Below are 25,367 nucleotides of genomic sequence, written 5' to 3'. Positions count from 1 at the left end.
CATATTTCCTTTGGAAAGCAAGTTTTGGGATTGGATGCATCAACTATGTCAATACTGCATCTACAGTATTTTAATTTGGGCTTAGAGGTCAGAAGATAGAAATGGACGTTTTGATAACCTCAAGATGAAACACACATACTAGACAAACATGAATTTATACAATGAATAATAAGGAAAACAAGACTATTATAAAATATGTATAATATGTGCAAAACTCAATATATATATATGCCTATTCCCAGAAACCATTCTATTTCCTGAAGGAAAAGATACACTTATTTAAACCAGTATAGGTAGTTTGATGTTACTCCTGGAAAGCAAAGATTGTCAGTACAAGACCCTCCGTAGCTTGGAGGGCAAGCTGAACATGGTACCCCTACTTTATACGGTGCTTCTCCGATCCAGTTGCCCCTAGAAAGAAGAAAAAGAAGCATGTAAGTGCTACATCAATGACCATTTAAAGCAATTTGATTGTCCTTAAGCACATGGCCACATGTATTGACATGTAGTGATCTTTTTTGAGAAGTTGAATGAGTTTAGGAAGACACTGAAAAGTATACGCATTTCTTATTTATACAGTAATTTGTTCCTTCTCTTAATCTTACTTTTTAAAACTTTCTCTTTGCAAAAGTTAATATTATCTTAATTTACAGATTAGAAGTAAAGCATTACAGTGAATGGTGACATAATTAGTCCTCTGAGACCAGGCTCGATGTTTATTCAATCACCACATCTGTCTCTGTCCTATAACCTACTGCCTTCTAGAGCACATTGGCAGGACATGCTCCCATTTTTAAAACTCCTGCTAATGCTAAGGATGATAACATATACATGTACTTAGTAATTTCTAGGAGGCTTAGAAACGATGACGTGAGCAAGACATTGTCATAAGCACAAAAAATAGGGGTTCACAAGATGTGTTTCTAAAGTTGTAAAACATTTTATAAAATGATACAGAAAACTCCATTCTCATGGTAAGAGGCTAAGGGCTCAGAGAAACAACTAATGGTGATTTCAAAACCTTTTGTCATGTGTAAAGTAACTTTCATTCTTAGTAATACAATTCACTTTTTGTTAAGGCTAAACATTAAATTATTTTGTGTTATCAATATTTTTAATCTGTATTGATAGCCATGATAATAGTAATAAAGTCATCACTCACAACAGGTAAAAATAGTCATAATGCCTTAGTGTTCATTTATGAAGAAAGTAATAGATTTATTTTCAGTAGCATGGCTATTAGTTCCTAGAGTTCTAAGAAATAGCAATAAGAGCCAGCAATTTGATGGAAAGTGAATGGTCAGGAGAAAATTTGGATGTCAGTAATAAAAATCAGGGTTGAAGAAAAGACAACAGTAGGTTAGGGGCTGAAATACGAGACAGGTGGTTCTCAAAGCCTCACGAAGACCAATTAGCGACTTTTAAAGTGTATCTATGTAAAATATCTGCTGAGATCAGTCATTTAGAAATTCAGGCTTTGATCTATAAAATATTTATAGAGGAAAATTTATCTATAAAAATAAAAAGTCTGCTGATTGGCTATTCATGTTACAGAAAGTCATCAGATTCCAAGAGTGCCCACCTCTATTTAGTACTTTCTATACTTTGCCCTCTGGTTAAGTTTCCTCAAGTATAATTTTGATGATGTCACATGCTTACCCAGAAATACTCAAGAAGCCCATGCTCTTATGAGTGTAGCTCACCTCTCTATCCTAATCTCTCCTATGCTATATTCATAATCTTATTTCCCTCTGTATCTTTACCCAAAGCTATAAGTGTGTATGGGCCCAGCCTATGCTATTTTGATTACACATCTTTCTCTTTATTATGCATACCTTTCAGAAATTATATAGCACATATTTTTGGTAACATAAGCTTAGAAACATAATTTTATTGCATGTAAAAATTATTACATTTTACATTACAAACTTTTACATAAATCACAGATATTTACTAGAGGATAATTACATTCAATAGTAAATCAGTCACTAATAAACTTAGATTATTCATCCTTTTATTTTTTGTCCTATTCCATCTAATTAAAATCTCCCTCCCTGTATCCTTCTCTCACTCCACCTGTCTTTCTCTCTTTCTCTCTTCCCATCACCCCCCCGAAAAGCTTGAGATAACTTTATATTGGCATTGGAAAATTCACACTCAAATATCAGTCAGGAATTTACAACTTTCTTCATTGCCTAGATTTCAAAATAATAGTTCTTTTTTACAACAAATAAAACATATTATCACAATATCTTAATCTCTTGTACACAGAAAACAATCAGATATCTCATCGATAATATTAGAAAACTCTAAACAAAGAACAGTCAAATAATTGAAACACAAATCTCTTTTACCATATGAGTACTACTTGGCCTATTTATGTGAGGAAGAAGAGTAAAGGCTTAATAGGAAAATATAAAGTGTGAAACTGAAAATATCAAGCAAATGCACAATTTTAATGCTTTTGGTAATGCAGACACATTTTACTTTCCAAACCTTATTATTCTCATAATTGTGAAGGGTGACCATGGGGAAAATCACTATTTTTCTAACTTTGCAAAACACTGCCACTGGCATAGTACCATATTAATGAGTAATGCAGTTATTTGTGAGATGTTTTCTCATTCCCTCCCCATGTTGGCAAAGCTGGAGAAAATCTTTGGGACTTACTTTGGAAGACACCAAGAGTGTCATAAATCCTTTTCACATTTTGGTATTTACCCCAAATGGGAACAGACTCATATATAAATATTGGAACATTTTATCATCTGAAGAATTATTGTTATCAAGAAGGCATTTTATCAAATGCTAACAAAGGCCTTATTTATTCTTATCTTATGAAGAATATTTATAAATATGACTATATTTTATAATCCTTGATCAATTTTTACAATACATTTTTATATATTCCATAAGATAGAATTAATGAAAAATTTTAAATTTTCAACACTGAAACTTATATCATGACAAAGCTTTAATTTAAAAAGAAGTCATTGCATTTGAATTCTCCCTTCAGGTAATAAATGACTCCTTAGCCATCTATAAAATTAGTAAACCATAACTTTTAATTTTATTCTTGAGAAAAGAAGGAAGAAGGGCTTTGTTTTGCTTTCCCAGATTAAAAAAACAATAAGCCAACATTCTAGTACTGATGGATGGGAATAGTGCTGATAACTTTCATATAGCTTTCAAAAGCCTGAAAGCACAGTGTTTATTTTACAGTTATCATGACTAAAAAAAAAGGTGGTGAAGGGAATTTAGTGAATCTCCATATCTCAAATTGCTTTGCCTACAATTTTAGCCCCAAATACCTGTCTTTGTGAAAAATAACCGTTCATCTCATTACTTTTGAGATATACAGGAGTGATGGGAGATTTGAGGCTTAGAGGCTTATTAGAGGCTTAATTTGAGGATTAGAGGTTAAGATTTATTCATACTAAAATAATTATCTGACTACAGATATTTAACATCATTAAAGGTTCCAGGAAGTAGAATCCAGCCTAGTACTCACTTTGGGGCATAGTTGCATACCAGGTAAACTGCACGTCGCCATACAGCTCCCCAAACATTCATGTTTTGGCAAGTATGAATTGCACATCCTATCCGATTGGAGGTGGCCCAGACCATCTGCAAAAATAAACCAATATGTCATTATTGAAGCTATTGAAGAGAATTTTTAAAACTATGAATCAAAACAAGACAATTGAAATAACCTGTGTATAATGTGTGCACATGGGGCCAAAACATCTCATAGGACATCTGGGGTTGCAGTCCTGAGGATATGGAAAAGCATAATCTTTCACTTCATCATACCATGGCTTGACCAGCTGGAGAATAGAGCGATATCTAGATATCAAGAAAAACAATGAGAACGTAGAATACAGTAGTGGTAATAGATAGTGGACTCATGTTAAATTATAAGTTAATTGTTCTTTTTGCTGATTATTCATGCTGAATGAAGAGGAAGTCCATGCTCACAGTTACCATCACCACCTAGCAGAATTCTCTATTCCTCCAACCAGGGCCATGTATGAAAATATCTGGGACCAAAGCAGTTGAGCCTATATTCATTTAAGAGTATGCCTAGTTGTTTCAAAGAAAGAAACACAAATATTTCAAGAATCTTCATCTTTATCTTATTTTATCTATGTCAAAAAATTTCTCCCACCATTATCATATATACAATTAAAAATTAGATATACAAATGTAGTTGTGATGCTAGAACTCAGTGTGTTTTTCCCCTTAAACTTGAATTACTTTAATTATAATAGTACACCTGATTTTTCTCCTCTATATAGAATGGGTCTTTGGAATTTTGGATGATGACATTTCAGAGTGGTGGAAAAGTTATCCTATCATTGGGGACAACCTTTTTCATAGCTGTACATACCTGCGTGTGTGTGTGTGTGTGTGTGTGTACACACATATGTAAATATACATATTTTGTATAACACTCACAGGCATATATATATACAGATATATGCAATCATGAGAAATTTGCACACACAAACAGCTTCTTCCATAGTCAAAACTTTTCTTGAGGATATAGGATATAGCACACACGTAATCCTTTCAAAGACTGTGTGAGGTGAGTGACGAATACAGCTAAGGAATGGTGTTCCAAAGGTGAAAGAGGAAACTGGTCTCATTAGGCCCTTCTAACCAATCAAATAATCCTTGAAGACATCTGAAACAGTCATAGACCAAGCATCATTGCCTGACACATAATGAGCACTCAATAAGTATTTGTTGATATTACATGAAATTGGTGTCACTCCCCCTTGGAATTCATAAGTAATAAACCATGTGGATGAACAGTATCAGAGAAACTGCTTCCTACCTTCCAGTTCGTACTGACAGATTTTGGCCCAAAAATCTCAGTAAGTAAGAAGGTCCATGGTCCCAAATGCAAGTAGCTGCCCAAGCTTCTGCAGACTTTGCAAGATTTTCATCCCAAACCTGTGAAGGGGAAAAAAAACCTTCCACTTTACCAGTTTTGCTAGTGACTGAGAAAAAGTAAAAGGAAGAAATGGTACTACTATCTCCTAAAGTCCTTTCAGTTCTGGTTCTTTAGACTATTTTAAATAAACAGAAGCAAATTGAGATCATTGATATTCAAAATTCTACAATGCAAAATGATTATATCATGATGTCATCCAAATCCTAAGTCCAAAGATCAGTTTTAGTAAAGGATAGGTGAAAAAAATATGCTATCTGGTTGTAATGTGGACACTTCATTAGACATTAACAATGTCTTATGTTATACTGTAAATTTTAAGGGTCAAACTATATTATGATATAATAATTCCCAAGGAGCCTTCATATTTTATATCATTTGAATCTTTGGTAGTAGTAATAACATAATAATATGAGGAGTAAATTTTGGTTAGTATGAACTGGAAACAAACTATGATAAAAAATAATTTGACTATGCTACCTAGGACCACTATTAAAATATAGCATATTATGGCCCAATTAAATAAATTAAGAAAAAAGTAATTTTTCTCAAAAAATGAAGGTGTTTAAATTGATGATGAGGGTGTTATTGATGTATAATTTATTCTTTGAAAAGAATTGTGGAATAAAATTTAAATGAGTCTTAGATTTAATATATATTTATATTAGTTACCATATAGATTGACATTTTCATCTTTAAAGCCATATGGGGAAATTAAGCCAAGAATCTGTGGAATTGCCAATAATAAATCGACTCTAAAATGGTAATATATGTCTTTGTGAGTGAGCGCATGCACATGAGTGGGGAAGGGACAAAGAGGAAGAGAGAATCCTGGCTGGCTCCACATCTAGGGAGCCCAATATGGGGCTCATCTCTGCACCGTGAGATTATGACCTGAGCCAAAGTCAAGAGTTGGTGGCTCCCTCTTAATTTTGGCCCAGGTCATGATCTTTCAGTTCTGAGATGGAGCCCTGTGTTAGGCTCTGCAATGGCAGCCAGGAGGCTTTTGGGATTCTCTCGCTCTCTGCCCCTCCCCCACTCATGCTTACTCTCTTGCTCTCTCTCAAAAATAAATTTAAAATAACAATAAATCAAAGAGTTGGACACCCAACCAACTGAACCACTCAGGAGCCCTTAAATGGGAATCTGTTTTATAACAAATTACAAGGTGCAAAAACAGAAAATAGAGAATATTGGTAATTTTTATAAATTGGTATAGAAAAAAAAGCTTTCAAAAATTTGCCCTAGTGAAAAATGTAACTTAGCGAAGTGTTTTTTCTTTTGTACTTAATGATTTTAGTTGAATTTTATCATTTGTATCATGACATTATTTCCTAAATCATTTAAATATTTACATATTATTCTATCTGAAAAATAGTTATTCAAATTGTGACTAGCCAGTGGTTAGTAGTATATTTTAGAAGCTTAAAACTTACACAAAAAGTGACAATTTTATAATTACTTAAATTCACATAGACCTCTCCATATGAAAGTGTATCGCTGTCCTACCAATCATTGTGTTCCTACTTTTCATAGTCTCTTTTATTTTATCATTCTTTTGGTGACTTTCTCTTCTATAAGGTTGTATGGGGCTAAGCAATACTCACCTACATTATACATCATGGTTGATGGCCATGAGTTCACTGTGAGTTATAAAGCTTTCAAGCTAAACCTGCTAACCCTATAACACCGAAAGCCTTAATTTTCCACAAGGATAATGGGATACATATATTTAATTAATATAACAATGTATTTAAGTGAAGAAAAACTATTTTAGTGACTTAGAAATAAAACAGGCAAAAATCAAAATAATAGATGAACTCTTCCAGAGATACTTCCATCCCATTAGGCCATGGCAGCCACCTTCAACAGAAACTTGTTGGTTACTCACAAGGTGTTTTAAACTAGGAAAATGAAGCCACCCTACACAAACTTATGCAGAATTGCATTCAACTACACTTACAAAGTCTGTATAAACTCAGAATTATTTAGAAGGGGTCTGGAGTAGTTCCATGATGATAACACCCACATCTCCCTTGTCATATAAAGGAAAGACTTATCCAGAAAACATCTACTAATTTTGAAGATTAAGTTAAATGTGGCAAAACATTACATAATTCCATTTAATCAGTAAGTATTCAATGTTAAATTCAGTCTCAAAAATGGAAAACACTTTCTATCATAAGAGATTTTGTACTACTGTTTCTAGTTACTTAGCTAAGACATAAATGTTATAAATTCTTACTTCAAACTTGTCCTTTGTTTTATCTGTAGTAATCTGGGTAAAATGTATGAACAATACAAAATACATTTATAATGAAAGTCTTCGGGGCGCCTGGGTGGCTCAGTCGGTTAAGCGTCGGGCTTTGGCTCAGGTCATGATCTCACATGGGGAGTTCAAGCCCCATGTCAGGCTCTGTGCTGACAGCTAGCTCAGAACCTGAAGCTGCTTCAGATTCTGTGTCTCCCTCTCTCTCTCTGCCCCTCCCCTGCTTGCACTGTCTCTCTCTGTCTCTCAAAAATAAATAAAAAGCATTAAAAAATTATATAAAAAAATAATGAAAGTCTTCATATCCCAGGACTGAAATGAACTTTAAAAGCATTTGTTTGGATCATAATGGATTTATCTAGTATTTGTTCTTTTCATGTTTTGTTCAATGAAATATGGATTTATGAAATATGGATTAAAGTTCACTGAAGTACACAATAGCACAATTAATTTACAAAGGAATTCCAGATGGAATAGCACCAAAAAATGATGTCCCCTGATGGGTTCTTAATTAATTGTAATCACTTGGGAAAACAATGCATCTAAGTATTATTTACATATTGAACTACAATGTGCACTCAGATCAATAACTGCTAAAAACACTTAATTATAGTCCTGTCCTAAATTATGAGCATAGCACAGCACAAATAACACTGACCTGAAATCAAAAATCTTTTGTCCTAACCCCAATTTTACTGCTAAGATCATCTGTGACTGAAGACATATCAATTTTCCTTTCTCCCACTTAACTAGTAAAATAAGATTGGATGGGGTCATTTTTAGGGTTCCTTTCATCTTCTCTGCTCATAATTTAATATACCTAAGTAGCTTCAGCTTCAAACTGCCCTACCACTTGCTCAATTCTAGCCCTTTCCATTCCACAAAGAGAATAAAACTAGATTCCTTTCAAAATAATTAAAAATATTAAGGCTGTTAGAAATTGAAAAGTATTTAGCATATATAATTCTATCTTCATGCTCATTAATATAGTTTAAAATTTAAAAACGTGTATGTCAAAAATATAAACCAAAAAGTCAGACCTGAAAAAATCTTACATGAACATACTTTGTTAACCATAAGGGATTTTTATAATAAGACAATATATTTAGCATTACTGATGCCTATATTTTTACGCTTGAATTTCTATGTACAAATATTACAATGAAAATTTTGGAGAAGATAGTTAATGGAGGAGAAGGGATAATCACTTTCTTTCTCTCTGTGTGTTTACTTTTAAGGAACTGATGGGAGGGATTTCTACCCATCTCTACATTCCTGAAGGAAGATGCTGGAGGGCCTGTTAGGCATGGGCTGGGTCCCCCACAGAAAGCTGGTCATTTTGACTCCCTGTGGGAGATATGGTCCACTGTCCCTTTAATACCTACTGCAGGGGAAGTCAAAGGTGCTATATACTCTTTCTTGCCTCTTTGTCCTCAGACAAGATTCACAGCCATCCTGTAGAGGAGGGGAAGATCCAGCTTGAGTAGGGAGCTCTGAAATTTAGGGATTACATCAATCACATCTACTGGAAAGTTAATATCTGTAATTACTATCTGTCTTTCTCCATTGGTTACAACGTCCAGGAGAAAATGGGTATATTATTTATCCCCTTAATATCCACTGGTATTTAAATTTGTTAATATGATGAGAGGTCTGTAAGGTTTGAAAATAGCAAGTAATGATAACTTTATTTAATAATAATAGGAAATTTCAACAAAAAGTTGGGGGCTGTAGGTAGTGGTCCAATATGATCTATTTTTTCCTATCCAGAAGCTCCAAATTGCAATGAATGTGGCCCGATATAACCATGTGGAAGAACCAAAAGTTCAGGAAATGAAATTGTACATTGTTTAAGCATTTAACTTAACATATAAATTTCTGGATGCTTGATGGGCAAGCTGCTGAATTTTTCTGAATATGTATAGCATTTATTTGAAATAATTTTAACATTATATCCTTCAAATACAGCAACAGAAAAGGGCACACGTATGCACTTATTTAACAGCCTATGAAATGCCTAGTAAATATGCAACATACTACTTATCACGTTTATGGAAAAACTCAATATCTGATACTTAGCTCTTATTCAATGAGCTTGAGCATTCTGTATTTCTAGTTTTTGTCCTTCTTAAATAGGCAAGATGCATTCACAGAAAATTTCGTTGTAAGCATTTAAAATTTGATTTTGCCTTCTAAACGTGAGACAAAAATTAGGATTATGATCCATGGATACCCAAAAACATTCACAGGACCCAGTAGAACTTAGATACTATGATTCAATTAGATAGTTCACAAACTAAAGGTTGCTTAACACAGTATCAGAGCATGCATGTGCTTGTAGGTACGCCCTAGTGCCCCAAATGGTTTTCTCCCATTTCTTGTTGTTAGAGCCATTTAGTTGGCCAGCTAATAAATCAATTGATTTACTTTGTACTAAAATGCTTGCCATGAGGTACTCTACTTATAAATAAAGTTAGTACCCTGTCTGAGGACCATAGTTGGACTAAACCATGAGAGATATCCAAAATTCAAACTGGTGTCATTTAAATGTCTAGAAGAGTTGTGGCTCCAAGAAATGGAAAGGGTATGGAAAGAATGCAGATTGTCATCAAATTCAGTGGTTTTTAGAGCTTGAGCTGAGGAATACAAAATCAAATTAAAGAATGATGCAGTGTGGGAGAAGTTTGCTGACTTTCATAAGCAGACAGAATTGAAGAGTGATAAGATCCAGTCCAAGGATGAGGTTGTTTTGCCAAATATTTCTGCAAGTTTTGGTATCCACAACACAGTGACAGCTACAGTCAGGAAGCACACTGACATCTGAAGTACCCATCTTCAACCCCAGTCAATAGCTTGGACAACAAGAAATGTAGTCTGACTGGAAGGCAACCCTAGAAGTTACTTGGGAATACATCCCCAACATTGTTTGTGATGACATAGTGCTTATTTATTTATTTTATTTTAACGGGTAATATCTTTTAATTCCACACGTAAGATTTAAATATAGAAGTGTCTGAAAGAATCAAATTTAAGGTGTTAGAAAATAACTTCTGGCCAAGGAATCTGTGTATACTGGATATTTTACAATTAGTGGTGGTTAGAAAATTAGTGTGCCCATTAAACAAGAAATTAGCTTTCTAATTGCAACATTAAGCATATAAATGAGTAATTACTTTTGTGATTTTGAGTTGGAAATTACAAAAAATCCTTTTAAATTTTTGAAGGAGTATTGCAAAACATAGAGCTGAAAGGTCACTTTACTGTAGATTTTGAAGACACTTCAATATGTGACGATTGTTTTAAAAAAAGACAATTGCAATACTTTTAAAAATCAAATATATTAAATGTATAAATGCAGTTTAGGACATTTAGTTAATTAAATATGTTGGTAATAAGCATTAAACAAATGTTGATGTCAAAATGCTAACAAAAGATTTATAAATTGCAGCTAAATTAAAGAAGAACCAGACATATTAATTTTGAGAATAAAAGTGACCTCCTGAAAAATCTATTCTGCTTATGGAAACCATCTTCAAAAACATAAAATACTAAAAATAAAAATATCACACTTTGAGTTTTTAGAAATACATTTCTCAATGGGCTATTGTCACAGATGCTGTGATAATAGTGCCATTGGAGACAATTTGTCATGTCCAATAGACATGTATTGTTTGGAGCACTTATGTGGCTGTTTCTTGTATATTCTGATACAAAGTAAAGTCAATTTAGATAGACAAGTGTTGAGGTTTCAAAACAGTAAGTTAGCTAGGACCATTTGGTCTTCTCCTGGGTTAGTCAAATTGGAAAAGGAGTACTAACTTACAAAAGTGAGAAAGAACCATTAAAAAGAAATTAAGTGATGACAAAATTATTTCCTCCAAGGGCAGCCAAATGCTTTTAAAACACTTCATGGGCATGATTTGAAATTGGTGGGTTTATCTCCATTAGGTAGAAATGCCTAATGAAATGACCAGTTAAGGAAACTGAGAGCTGAATACACAAAGCTCAGGGTTAACCCAAACAGGAGGGTAGAAATGTGCTTTGGTAAAGCTGGAGAGGGATGCGGTGTTTGGGGAGGGGTAGGGCACAGAAAGAGAAAATGCTTTCCTATGGGAAATTTTTGGCACTGATTAGACTAATGAAATAATACAAACCTGTATCCACTTAATAGGAGAAATCGATAGTTAAAGGAACATGATAAAAAATCCCCTCAAGCCTCAAAAATAATGACAAAATATGGGAACACATTATATCAAAATATCGAAGTGAGGTCCTAAGCACGTTTTCAATGCTTAAAGGAAGATAATGAAGATTTCCCTCAGGTAAGGTGAGTGTTACCTTTCACGTAGGTGGGAAAGGAAAATTTATTTAAGAAGATGATGTAAAGTGCACTGATTTTTAGTGGGGATCATTGTCAATGCCATACATTTCTCAACAGCAAACAAACAAAAAAAGGCCTCTCTTCACCCTTTTCATCTTCCAATTACTGCATCATTCTCTCCTTCCTTTTACAGTGAAATTACCTGAAGTTTCTTCCACTCTTCTCTCTTTAGTTCACACAGACGGACTCCACACTCCACCTCCACACCACCCTGCTCTAATCAATGTCATCAATGGTCAGTTCCTGGTCACCATCTTACTTGCTTTATTTGTAGCTTTTGACAAGACTAACACCTGCTCTTCCTGGACACCAACCATCTCTTGGTGTCATGACTCCGCGCTTGCCTTCCTTTCCTCTGGTTGCTGCTTCTCCATGTTTGCTGATTCCTCCTCATCTCTCCAACCTCTGCATGAGGGAGGGTTCTCAGGACTCAAGCATCATCTATCCCCACCCTACCCCCCGCCATCCACTGTGTTCCATCTGTAATCTCAGCTAATCTCACAGATTGAAATACCATTTTTACGCTGGCTGTTCCAAATTTTATGTCTAGATCACTCAGTTAAATTCTAGACTAATTTACCCCTCTAGCCACTTTAAACCTTCTACTTAGCATATCAAAACCTGAACTCCAGATATTCACCACCCTACCCCACTCCCTACCCCTAAGCAGCTGCTCCTGTAGTGTTCCTTCTACTAGTGAATGGCATTGCCCATCTTCTAGTTCCAGGGTCACCAAATCTGTCCCAGAGCCTGATGATATATTGTCCATGGCTGTTGATGTGCTGCAAAAGCAGTTGAGCAGTTATAACATATGTCGTAGTTACTTTGTTCCTTTACAGAAGAAATTTACTGACTGCTTTTAGAGTTGCTCAGGCCAAAAAATCCAAGTAGTCATCTCTACTCTTTCTTTGCTTCATTGTCTTATCTGCTCCATCCACAAATCTTGTTGATCCTATCCTCAAAATACTGTATATTCAGAATATAATGACTGATCACCACCACTATTGTGACCCCCTCAGTCAAAGCCACTATTGTACGTTATCTAGGTTATTGCAAGAGACTCCTAATGGAGGAGGGCTTCACATGTGTGAAGCCTTAATATTAGTTAATTAATTAATTAATCATTAATCACTAATAATTAATTAATTAATAGTACTTGATGACGGTATCGATAAATGATACACATTCAGAATTTGAGTAAGAGTACTTAAAAATGATTGGTGGTTAGGAAAGAAAGTTTCAATGCTTTCAATCTATGCATGGCTAAATCTGCACTGTGAAACTGTACATAAGTGCTTTGAAAACATTACAGTGCTGTATAAATATAGTCACTCTCAAATGACTGTGTTGGGGGGCTGGGCTAATAAAGAAAATAAACAGAGTAGTGTTGGGTGGGTGTAAGAGAGCAAAGTGCTGTTGCTGCTGGACCTCTGGATAAGTACAGGGGAAAAAAAGAGAGAGACTCAAAAATGAGCAAATTTACCCCACCCAAAGAGGCTACTCCTCTCTAACCAATTGCTGACAAGTACAAAGTAGGTTCAATATCTCTTGAACTTTTCACTCCTCAGGAAAATACAGAAATCCTGATATATATATGAAATGTATCAACTTTAACATTTGGCAAATAATTTTTCTTAAATGTAAAATTCTGTACAGTTCAATATCATGCAGAGAAAATAAAATATGCTCACTAATTTGAATGGTTGGTGGGTGTACAGCTTATGAACTCTGAGTAAGATATCATTATGTTTACATAGATGTGACATCTTCCCTTCTAATATCCATGGACAGTGGCAGGAAAGAGTGGCCCTGATGCCACCTTTGCCCCAAACCTCCTACAATAGACTTAACATACAAGACTGCTGTTTTATCCTCAACAATCAAAAATACAAGAAATACAAATTTCTGGTTTAACCAATAGCATCCTAAGAAATGCGTTCATCTAGGCAGCCAGTAAGTGAATATTTACAGGGATGCACTCAGTACTGTGGATATAGCAGTCAACAGACCTGACATGACTCTATCTGAGAGTTTAGGGAAGAGACAGGTAACAAAAACACTACCAAACAAATAAATGAATAATTGCAAATTGTATTACATCACCTAAATACATTACTAGGTAATACGGTATACATATATGTAATATATATAAAGTATTATATATTACATACATATTCCAAAAGAATCATGCTACTTAAAAGTTTGCTTCTTTCGAAGTTTCCTTAGCCAATCAACAATATTCCCAAGTGAGACCTGTTTCATGATCCAGGCCCAAAGTGTCTACATGACGTTTTGTGAAAGCAGGTGGTGAATACTTTCAAGTGGAATTTTGTGATAATATTGAATTATCACTGGGATAATTCTTCCTTTGGCTTAACCTATTAATTTTTTCAATATATAGTTTCTTGACAAATAAGTAGATATTTGAGTCACATATTTTCTTCAGTTCACTTTTGTGTCCTAACCCATGATCTAAGAAATGTCTCACCTGGGATATTACTCTAGGATTTTCTGGAGGACTTTTGAGGAGATAGATGCCTACCTCAACCTCGGATCCATCAAACTGAAATGTTAAGATTGAGGAGGTTGAATGTGTGCTTGCAAAATAGTTCTGTTCTCTTCTGGTTAGAAATAATTGTGTAAAGCCTTATCTGGTAGAGAGTCATTTTGTCTGCAGAGAACTCTGGGCCTCCCCTCTCCTCTCCCATCCCTCCTCACCTCCTTGTCCTGCCGTACCACATAGGACTTTTAGAAAGAATGGGACACTTCTGATAGTTAACATCTGTAATTGTCACATATAAGCATTTACATCAGTAACTTTCCTCTCAACTCTGCTTTGTTATTGACTGAAGTTTAAATAAAAAATTAAAAATAGAATTTTATCAGGAAAATGTCACACTGTCACAGATACTGAGTGCTAAACTCTATGAGGGTGTTTGTTCTCTGTGTTCACAGAAGACAGAATTATCGGTGAGGAAGGTGGAGATTTCACCATGTTGCTATACAAATAAGCCGACATCATTCTTTCTGAGACTGACAATTTTAGGAGGAAGGAACATGTATTCTGTGGTTACATGGATATGAATACAGAGATGACAGAGGGCATTTGGAGTGCATATTTAGAAATCATGGAAACTTCAAATGTCTTTATTAACTAAGATATCACAAATAATACATGGGAGACACATATACAGAACTTTCTGAAAATCCAAAATCTTGGGGAAAAAAAGATAAAAATTAAAAAGTAAGGCAAACGCTTTCCATTATAATGACACCAAATCTATGTTTAAAAATATACATCTGACCTATACTCAACTCATGAGAATACAAGAATAGTATATGAATCAGCAGTAAGGTGCCCACTGATTTTGCCAACTTAACTTTAGGATGCATCCACAGAAGTAGAATAAATGGAGAGTAATTCGTCATTGCTACTCTGCACTTGTTAGATGACATAAATTTTAGGCACCTAACTATCAGAAGAGCACACATGTACTGGAATCCAACCAGGAATGGCAATGGGATGAAAGGCATTCCTTGCTCAGAGCCACATTGCTTCCATTTCCCAAGCCAGTTTAATGGGCACCATTCTTTGTGTGTATATGTTAAAAAGGGTGTGGGGAGTTCTTGGTTTTCCATGTATTTAATAATACAACTTTATATCTTTTCCCAGTATTTTCAGAAAGCAAGTATCTTTGTACAACCTTCCTGATAGGCTATGTTGGAATACTCTGCATGCAAGAGGTGCTTTATATATGTACTTAACACAAAGGGGCTGAAAGCTAAAAAAGAGCTGGGTGACTTAAGGGCAAGGGTCCCAGACATAAATGTTCATGGCTCTCAAAGGCTTGAAGCACCATCATAATACAGATCTTTCCTATAAGGTTGCCACATGAAGAAATACTTTCTAATATTCAGTGAGTTCCTCAAGTAAAATGCATGTAGGGAAATTCCCCAGCCAATGGTTTCAATAGCAGGAGCAGAACACATGAAGGGGAGTGTGTATCTTAGAATCTCTCAAAACAGGGGCTTTGTTGTCATCTAGAACTGTGTTCACACCATTTTGATTTACCTGCTTTGTGACCTTGGGCAAGTTACTCACTGCTCTCCAAGCTCCAGGTTTCCTGTTTCTAAATGAGAAAAACTGTCCTCATCTCTCAAGACTTTTCTGTAGGTTAGACAGGATCGTGATTGAAGAACATTGAGCACAGCCTTAGGAGGACAAGGGTGAGCTTAACGGTAAACATCATTATCACTGGAGATTGAGGCTCTGGAATGCTGGTGATCTCAAGTGAACTAGAAAACCCCTAAAACCTGAAGCAGTGTGAGATGCACTTTGGATCATGTTATCTGGCAGCCTAAGTTTAAGAGATGTCTAGCTTTAATCTCAACAAAGCGGGCAATCAGATAAAGTGAAAACAGATAAGCCCTGAAGCAACTAAATAATCAGAGACAAAATTGTATATAGATAATAAGGAGCTTGCTTGCAGGGGAAATAACATCAGGCAGTGAAAGATAAAAATTAGAGAACATTTTAGATGTCTTAAAACTTATTAATGCCCCTGTGTACATCTCTCTCTTACGTATGTTTAATCTTTAAATTTTAACATCATTTGTGATTCTAGCAAGAATTCTCCTTCCTAGGGAAATGTAATATTCATCACCTACCACTTAATACTGGAATTGTGAACCCAGAAGACATTTTCATGCATGATTAATTTTTTTCCACCAACTCAAGTGTTACAATAATCTAAAAACTGTTTTCTTGATTGTTGGACTATCCTGTGTTACACATGCAAATCCCAAATCTTGCCATTGCCCACATGGTTAGAAGAATTCAAATGCCTTCCCGCCTACCTACTGCCTGCTGAAAACATGATCTCTCTGGAATGCAGAGAGACTGATTTGGTAGAATGTTCATATTTAATTAAATCATGAAACATGGATTTGATGCACTTATTAGGAGAAAAAAATGTTGTGTCCTTAAGCAACATTTCTCAACTGTTTCAGTTTGGAGTATGTGGTGTGAAATTTTAAGAGTCATGAAAAGTTTAGTCTAAAACCCCAACTTGTTGGCCATTGTTCCATATTCATGTCAAAAAAAAAATGCTTGGTAACTGATTTTAGACACTATGGGTAACACAGACTGGAAACATTCAATTCTCATTCCTCCAAACCTCAGTCTATGATGTACTTTATGCCAACCATTTTCCTTGACCAGTTTAAGCTGTTAGTCTTGATTTTTTTCCCTATCCCCTTCCTACACCATTCTTCAGAAATTCTCATAGGCAATTAAATATCTCAAGTTCATAACTTTTAATGCCCATTGACTATTACATGCCTTATAGATATGCTAAGTTCAGGATACTAGACCAGTCAGACTAGTCAACTTCTATTTTTCTGAAGTCCTCTGATTAGTTTCCAAAAATATCTTATCCTGAATGTGTCAAAAAGACTAGCTGAGCCTGGTGCTACCCAGGCCCCTGACACAGATTTAGATTTGTATTGATTTCAGCCTTAGTATTTATTTTTTAAAAAGGTACATGAGACCTTCTTGCAAAAATTCTTGAGTAGATTCCAGGACATAAAATCATCCATCCACGCTGTCTCCATGACACTACCTTACCCCTATTATGCAAAGTAGTCCTTGTTGATTACCAAAGCATATTTCTGTCCAAACATTTTTATAGTAGAAAAATGTTCCTTCACAATACTAGCTACTTTTTTCAACCTTTATAGATGCATACCCTGGATCTGCAGCCACTTAATAGCTACCTGAAACCTGATCTTGATTTTGGGTTCTCCAAAAACAGAGAAACCCAGTTGTCCTGGTCAAAAACAGAGGTAACCTTTTTCACTGCTTCATCATATACATCTTCAATCTCTTTCATAATGTAAATCACTTACTCCTATTGATTTGATCCCTAAATTTACTTTGTCACATCTTTCTAGGCTTAAATGTCAGCGTCTAGTTATCTCTTATCCAGACTATTAGAACAGCCTCTAGACTCTGGACCCTGCCTTTACTTCTGCCTTATCTAATCCCTTCCTCACCTTGTAGCCAGAATGACTTTTATGAAATGCAAATTAAGTATATACTTTCCCTGCTTAAAACCTTCAATAACTTCCCTTGATTTTAAAAGAAAACAAAACAAGTTTTTGCATGCCTTTTCTTTTTTTTGTTTTTTTAAAATTTATTTTTGAGAGAGAGATTGTGAGCAGGAGAAGGGCGGGGGGGTGGGGAGACACAGAATTGGAAGGAGGTTCCAGGCTCTGAGCTGTCAGCACAGAGCCCAATGCAGAGCTCGAACTTACAAGCTGTGAGATCATGACCTGAGCCAAAGTTGGACACTTAACCGACTAAGCCACCCAGGTGCCCCTTTTCGTGCCTTTTCCAGCCTCATCAAACACCACTCTTTCTTTTATACACTATATACAAGCCACATTGAATTTTTATACTTGTCTTCAGTATACCATTTAGGTTCTTAGAGCACCTTACCATACCTAACAAACCTTCTCTACCTCTATACCTCGAGTCCAAGTCCAAGGCATGTCTCATGTAATCCCAAAGCACCCTGTATTTTTTTTACTTCAGCACTCAGCTCCAGCTTTTCCACTCACTTGTCTACTCACAGCTCTTCCTATAAAAGAATCTTTGCTCCCCATTGAATCTCCTAGCAAAGTGCTGGCACATGAGTAAATACTCTGGAATGAGTGATTGAATAATGAATGACTCTTGCCCATCAGATCACCATAGTCAAGCATTCTTTACATTGGATACCCAGAAAATGTTAAAAGACTTCATTCAGTTGTCCCATAAATATTAATTGAGTGTTCTCTGTGGAACAGTATAATGCTAGGTTCTACCAATACTCAGCAGGAATACAATAGACTTATTTTTTCTACATGGTTGTATGTGGTCAAATATTTGCCATCAAAACAGCAGTGTTGTAATCCTAGGAAAAATGATCGCCATATATGTGGCCTGAATGTGATTCACAGTTTTTCTGTCTACCACCTAATGGCAAGGTTCTGAATCATGCTGTGTTAACATTTACATCTGCACTTTAAAACCTGTATTTAAAATGGTCAAAAAGAAAATGTTCTTAACCTTCAGTTGGCTCCATACATGAATAGCTGAACATTCATATATAAGTAACATGAAGTAAGTAATATTAAGCAACATGCACCTTGGAAGAAAATTCCTACAAAATGTGCCCAGTCTCTGTTGGAAGCCAAGACACTTAAAACACTCTGCATCTATGAGAACAGGAATGTGGCGTTCCAAATGTGCTGGAGAAATGCCTTCCTGTCAGCAGTCTTTCTCAGTTCACCACTGGCTGGCAGCGGGTCTCAGGAGGCTTTCTAGTAGTCATAAAAGCAGTCATTGAAAAGATTTAGGTTAGACACATCAAATTTCTCATGTTTATAATAAGAAAATTGAGTTATCCTTCCCAAATGAGAGGAAATGCACCATCTGGGACAATATATGATTTCATTAAAAAAAAAAGAGGAAGATGGACATTATAAGTGTTTGGTCAACTATTAAATAAAGAAAAAATAAGAGGCTTAACATTATCTACGTTCCCTCCCCATGAAGCCCAAGTGAACAAAATCAGCATTTTTCATTATTCCTGAGTCATAAATTATTGTAGGCAAATAATTTAGTGGCTGTTTCCATGGATGGATTAATCTATTCTCCATTCATTCATTGCAGTCATGCTTTCTGATACTTTACTACCTGCTGTGACATGGTAACTAGTATTTTTCTCTCTTCCAGAAAAGTCTAGGAAGCCTTATTCTCTTAGGTCTGCAGATAATATTTGCAGACACCAAACAAATGAAATGGGCCATATTATCAACATAGTTAAATTATATTACACTTTTTCAGCTTTAAGTTGTTCAGTTCATATCCATCATTGTCTCTTCACTGTCCCTCACCTGCCTTGTCATCACTGTATGCCATCTATGAAGACTGCTATCTCAGGCACCATGCTTCAGTGAGCTATTCATACCTGTCACTGCACAGGTGCAGGTGTTTGACTTGTCACCTGGCCAAAAGGGATGGCACTCCTAACCCAGTGGCTGCCTTTTCCACAGTCAACTTCATTGGCAGTCTAAACTCCATCAACTGCTAGGGCCATCTTCCTAAAAATGTGCCTCTGACCCTGCTCCAAGACCTCTATAGTCTCTCCAATTACTTTTATATGAAATGATGGTTTTTTTCTCAGACTCCTCAAAAATATGGCTAACGCATTATGCTCCTTTTTCCAGGTGATTTTGTTCATGCATTGCTTTACTTACTATAACAGCCAAGCTGGCCTCTTCCTAGCATCTATCTCAAATGTTCCTCCATCAAGGAGCCTTTTGATGATTTTGCCAACAGGGATTACCACTTCTTTCTTTGATTTCTTCATGGTATTTTTCTGTACCTCAGTTTTTACATCAGTCTTATGCAGCAGCATATTATATTGAATTATATACTTAGTGCTTAGTGTTTTCCTTCCTGTTTGTGTTGTTTTTTATGGCTTTGCTTATACTTTAAAGACAAAGATTTCTGTTATCAATGGATCTCATCCCCTCATGGAGGGACCTCAACATTTTTAAAATCAATTTATTCAATTGACTTGAATTCAAGGAATATCTTACAAATATTACTCCATGTGTGAGTCTTGCAATTTCATTCTTTTGGGGATAATTCTTATTCTAAGAAACTAGTGTGGTTTGTGGTTTAGAGTCATGGTTTAAGCTGCCCTTAGAAGAATGAGAAACAGCTGGTGTCCAAGGAGCCCTGGAAATTTGTCAATAAACTAATTGTGGAACAGAAGCCAAGAGCAAAGAAGTTTGACTTGCATATCTTAAGCCCTATCAATATTATTTTTTTTAAAGATACTATGTTTAGAAAATTAAATTTTTCAGTATGTGTTTTTTTGCTAAGATCATGGCCAAATATCCAAAGAAAATATTATACAACTATAACATGAATGTCAACACTCAGAGTTCAAATTGCTTCTACTTTATTTTTTCAAGGATACACTGACATAACCAAGTACTAAAAGATGATAACATCATTTAATTTTAAGGGGATTTTTTAGAATTTAGGAAAAACTTTTTATTTAAGCTTTAGGTGCATGTGATAAAATATCATATGTGATGAGAAAACTTTCATTAAAATATATAATATCAAAATTGATGCTACTTATAAACATGTAACAATTCATAGGGACTTCAACTAAATTTATCAAATAAATTATCACTGCTACAGTGAAGAATTTGCTAAAAAAATGGATATGAAAGTGAATAAACATGGCCTTAACACCCTGAAAGCTTAAAACTAGAAAGTTTGTAAGAACTATACAAATAAGTGTAGACCAAGTTTGAGTTTGATGAGAGCAGAGTAACAGACATGAATGTTTATTTGTAGAAGTTAAAAGGAGCAATCAAATATCATTGTGAGAGTAAAAATGTACATTCATATCAATAAAGGACACCACATTCTGCTATAAGACTTGAAGGGCAGGGCTGTAAGTCATGGAATAAGCTAAGGAGGATACAGAGGGAGAGAGGCAGCATGGGGCAAAGGTTTAGATTGAAAAGTCATGGGTAAAAGGGACCAAATTAGGCCACACAGTTAGAGAAAGCCCTGAGCTGGGGTGCCTGGGTGGCTCAGTCACTTAAGTGTCCGAGTCTGGATTTGGACTCAGGTCATGATCTCACAGCACAGGAGTTCAAGTCCCGGGTTGGACTCCCTGCTGGCAATGTGGAAACTGCTTGAGATTCTCTCTCTCTTTCACACTCTCCCTGCACCGTCCCTCCTCAACTCCCATGTGTGCCCTTTCTCTCTCTGTCTCTCTCTCTCTCTCAAATTAAGTAAACTTAAAAAAACAAAAGAAAAAGGCCTGAGCTGAATACCCTCTTCTACGAGGGTCCCATGGCTGCTATCACTCACTGATGAGGATAATTTGAAGACCTGGTGGTCCTAGGGAGCAAAGAATCCTAAGTTTTTGAGGTACCTAGTAGAGGTAGGAACTGAGCTCACTTTCAGACTGCTCACAGTCCAAATCAATGCTGAACATGTTCAAATAAAGATAATAGTGTTAAATTGAGATCTGTAGTTTTTCACATGGCTTAGAGATTAGTCACTTAGCAGTTTCTGCTCCAACCTCCAAGCTGCCAATTACATTATACTTCATTCAGAGTTTCTCTGAGTCTTCATGAGGGATCCACAAGAATTATTTCAATGGTTCAACTTAGACCATCCTTCTAACCTACAATTTCATGAAGTTGAGCACATTTTTCTAACTGAACTAATCAATTTTGTCCTGCCTCAGGGCCTTCTCTTTGGCTCTTCCTTCCACCTTGGAAGCTGTTCCCTCACTTATCAGTGTGCCTGACTCCCTTACTTTCTCCAGGACACTCTCAGTAAGCCCTTCCCTGGCTGCCTATTCAATTTCACAACCTGACCACACCTGCCTTACTTCTTTCCTCAACCTTATCACCTTCTAATGTACCATGTAGTTTATTTATTTATGTTTTTTTTCCTCTGGTTCCCCACCTAGGGGAACCAGATACACTTTATTCATGAATGTACCCTAGTGTTTACAAAAGTGCCTGACATAGAATAAATGCTCAATAAATATTAAATGAATAAATACATGAAAAAATGAAGTGTATGTGATATTTACATGACAATTTCAGAAAGTCATTTTATTTTATAGAACTTACTATGCTAATTACTGCTTCTCATTAACTTGACTAAGTGAAGGAGGATTTGTAAAGTATCTACTGATACAACCAGCACTGTGTCTGGTTCTTACAAAATAAATCATATCATAGCTCCCATATTTGAGAAATAATAATAGAAAATAATATGAATATTATAGAATTCCAGGGGCCATTTTAAAGGAGGAAAGATATCCTGACACCTCCAGGATTTTCCCCCAATGGAACATAAAAACCTAACAGATGAAAATAGGATTCCCAACATATGCATCAGCTTTGAAATTGCACAGACCCAATCTTTAACTCTATTAATACCAATCACTGTCAATACAACTTTGGCCTACTCATTAGCTTTTCTAGGTCTAAGTGATTTCATTTGTAAACTAAAGATCACAATCTTAAGCTCATAGGGTGAATGTGAGCTATCAAATGAGATCATCTACAAAAACAACCAAGTCATTGGCACATTAAAAAAAAAATGCATTCAGAATGAATTAATTCTTGACCAGTGGGGAAAAGTATAACCAGAAAAATGTGGCTTTTTTCAACCATTTCTACTGTATTGTACTCCACCGCTACTTAGGATAAGCCCTCTGCCTTCACTATCACTAAAATAGTGAATTGCATTATATATTGGTTGTTATTATCTATATTATTATTTTCCTATTTAAATTTTTTAATGTTTATTTCTTTTTGAGAGAGAGAGACAGAGAGGTAGAGCGCGACTGGGTGAGGGGCAGAGAGAGAGGGAGACACAGACTCCAAAGCAGGCTCTAAGCTCTAAGCTATCAGCACAGAGCCCAATGGGGGGCTCGAACTCACAAACCATGAGACCATGATCTGAGCCGAAGTCAGAAGCTTAACCAACTGAGCTGCCCAGATGCCCCGGTTATTATCTATATTATTATTCTCATTTTTAAAATAAGGAAGTTGAGTTTCACACACATTGTATCACTCACAGGAGGTCACAAAGTAGGCAGCGGAGTTAAGGTTTGAACTCAGAGGAACTTGCCTCTAAAGCATCAGTGTTCTTGGTCCTACTTTGATCTATATAGCCATGTGATTGGTGGAGGAAGTCTTTCCTAAACTCACAGTCTATGTACTAAACTTTTCTGATCTCACATAGCATCTCATGCACATTTCTCTCATAATTTATGCTAACTAAAAAAACTTGTTTGTTCTTTTTTCTGCATCGATGCATCACCTTCTAGAAAGTGCTAATGTTTATTGAAGTCTATTTGCTCTAGGCTGTGGTCTCAGCCCCTCAACTTATACCTTCCTGATTAAACAACCCAAAGTGACAGGTACTACATTTATCCTCATAGTAGAGATGATGAAAATGAAATAACCAATTCATCCATGTTATATTTCAGGCCCGCCGGAGGTGTGAACCCACGCATTTAGATTCCAAAGCCCATATGCTTTTTTTTTTTAATGTTTTTTAAATTTATTTTTGATACAGAGAGAGAGAGCATGAGAGGGGGAGGGGCAGAGAGAGAAGGAGACATAGAACCAGAAACAGGCTCCAGGCTCTGAGCTAGCTGTCAGCCCAGAGCCTGATGCGGGGCTCGAACCCACGAATGTGAGATCTGACCTGAGCCGAAGTCGGAGGCTTAACCAACTGAGCCACCCAGGCGCCCTAAAAGCCCATATTCTTAATCAGGAGACTATATTGCCATTCATACACCAGGACTGATTATATCCTCTTTTCCTCTTCCTTTAAAAAATCCAAGGAAAGTGCATTTTCATAGAGTTTAAATTGTACTTCTATGAACTATGGCTCTCTTACTTGGCAAGCCTTTATTTTTTCCTGTAGCTCTGACATCTGCAATTAGTCAAACTTAAAAAGCTTATTTAAATAAAAGGTGAATTTAGAATCTGATAGAAATACCAACTTTTAGATCAGCACTTATAAAAAGTTACCACCCCCACCCCCGACCCCAACTTGGAAATACCAGACTGGTGATCTTCATTGCCTTAAATAGGCTCCAGGCTGCTCTCAGAAGGAGCTGAACTTTAAACCATAACCTCGCATAAATTCAAAACAAAAATTAAAGTAACTTTAAAAAGACATCTATCCTTTTAATACCAACTCAAGGGTTTTGTTTTGTTTTTTACTTCCTAAGCAGAATGATTTAAACACAGCATGCCTATTTTTAAAAGAGCAAAGAATGTGTTCATGGCAAGTTGGAACAGTGTGCAAGTGTGCTGGCTTCACTGTTATCTGAACGACAAGGCACTAAATCACAAAGAGGAAAAAGTCAGCATGTTCTTTGAGAATACAAATAGATCAGCATCAGGAAGAGCTTTGTCCAAGAAAGGGAAGAGACACCTACCCAGAGAACAAATCATGTACACAAAACCTGTAATTTAAAAAAGTAATTTTCAAGAAATATTTAACTGATAAATATGACTACTTAGATAAACAAAGCACAGAAAACGTTCCATGTGAACCTTCTTTAAAAAGCGTACCTTTCAAATGTGGTCAGTCAACATACTCCACTCTGTATCTTTGCTTCTCATTTAAGACCTGATTCGTCAGTGGTTATGGAACTCACAAAAGAAAATGAGAACTGCGCCCCCCACCCGCCTCCTTTAATTCCATGATGGAGCAAAACTTAAGCTTACTGTGCACGGAAGAACCTAAGTTAAAATGTGTACAAGGCTCCATATCCCTTAACACATAAACACTGTTGAGGTTCGTCAACGAACAGTTGAAATACAGCGTTGTTGCTCAGAACTTAAAGAAAACAAATTCCTCTTACCATATATTCCATGTTCGCTGCTGGGGGGAACACTTTCCCCCGAACTTGATTATGGTAATCGAGAATGGCGATCATGTCATTCTGCGAAATGTAGCGCTTCCGCCTGGCTTTGGGGATATCCGCAGAATCGAGTTGTGCTTTTAGTGCTGCTTCAATATCAGTGAAATTATTGGTTGGCGGGGATGAGTCAGTGGAATTGAGTAAGACGACGGCACTGGCTTCACAGAGAAGGGAGAGCAGGAGTGCACTGCTGACCACAGCGGCTGCTATCAT

At 36.1% G+C, this 25,367-nt stretch overlaps 1 protein-coding gene across 1 annotated transcript; it reads right to left on the bottom strand.

Annotated features, from left to right (window-relative positions):
- Nucleotides 1-275: 275 nt before the first annotated feature.
- PI15 (peptidase inhibitor 15) lies at nucleotides 276-25,367 on the bottom strand. The gene is made up of 5 exons (XM_029924013.1): nucleotides 25,095-25,367; nucleotides 4,841-4,959; nucleotides 3,714-3,846; nucleotides 3,512-3,627; nucleotides 276-411 (listed from the first exon to the last, which is right to left on the bottom strand). Exons 1-5 carry the CDS (start codon nucleotides 25,365-25,367, stop codon nucleotides 276-278), a joined length of 777 nt encoding a protein of 258 aa, XP_029779873.1.

The sequence above is a fragment of the Suricata suricatta genome, chromosome 15, assembly GCF_006229205.1.
Source record: "Suricata suricatta isolate VVHF042 chromosome 15, meerkat_22Aug2017_6uvM2_HiC, whole genome shotgun sequence".
NCBI classification, from domain to species: domain Eukaryota; kingdom Metazoa; phylum Chordata; class Mammalia; order Carnivora; family Herpestidae; genus Suricata; species Suricata suricatta.
This window is presented reverse-complemented; position numbering and strand designations above follow the sequence as displayed.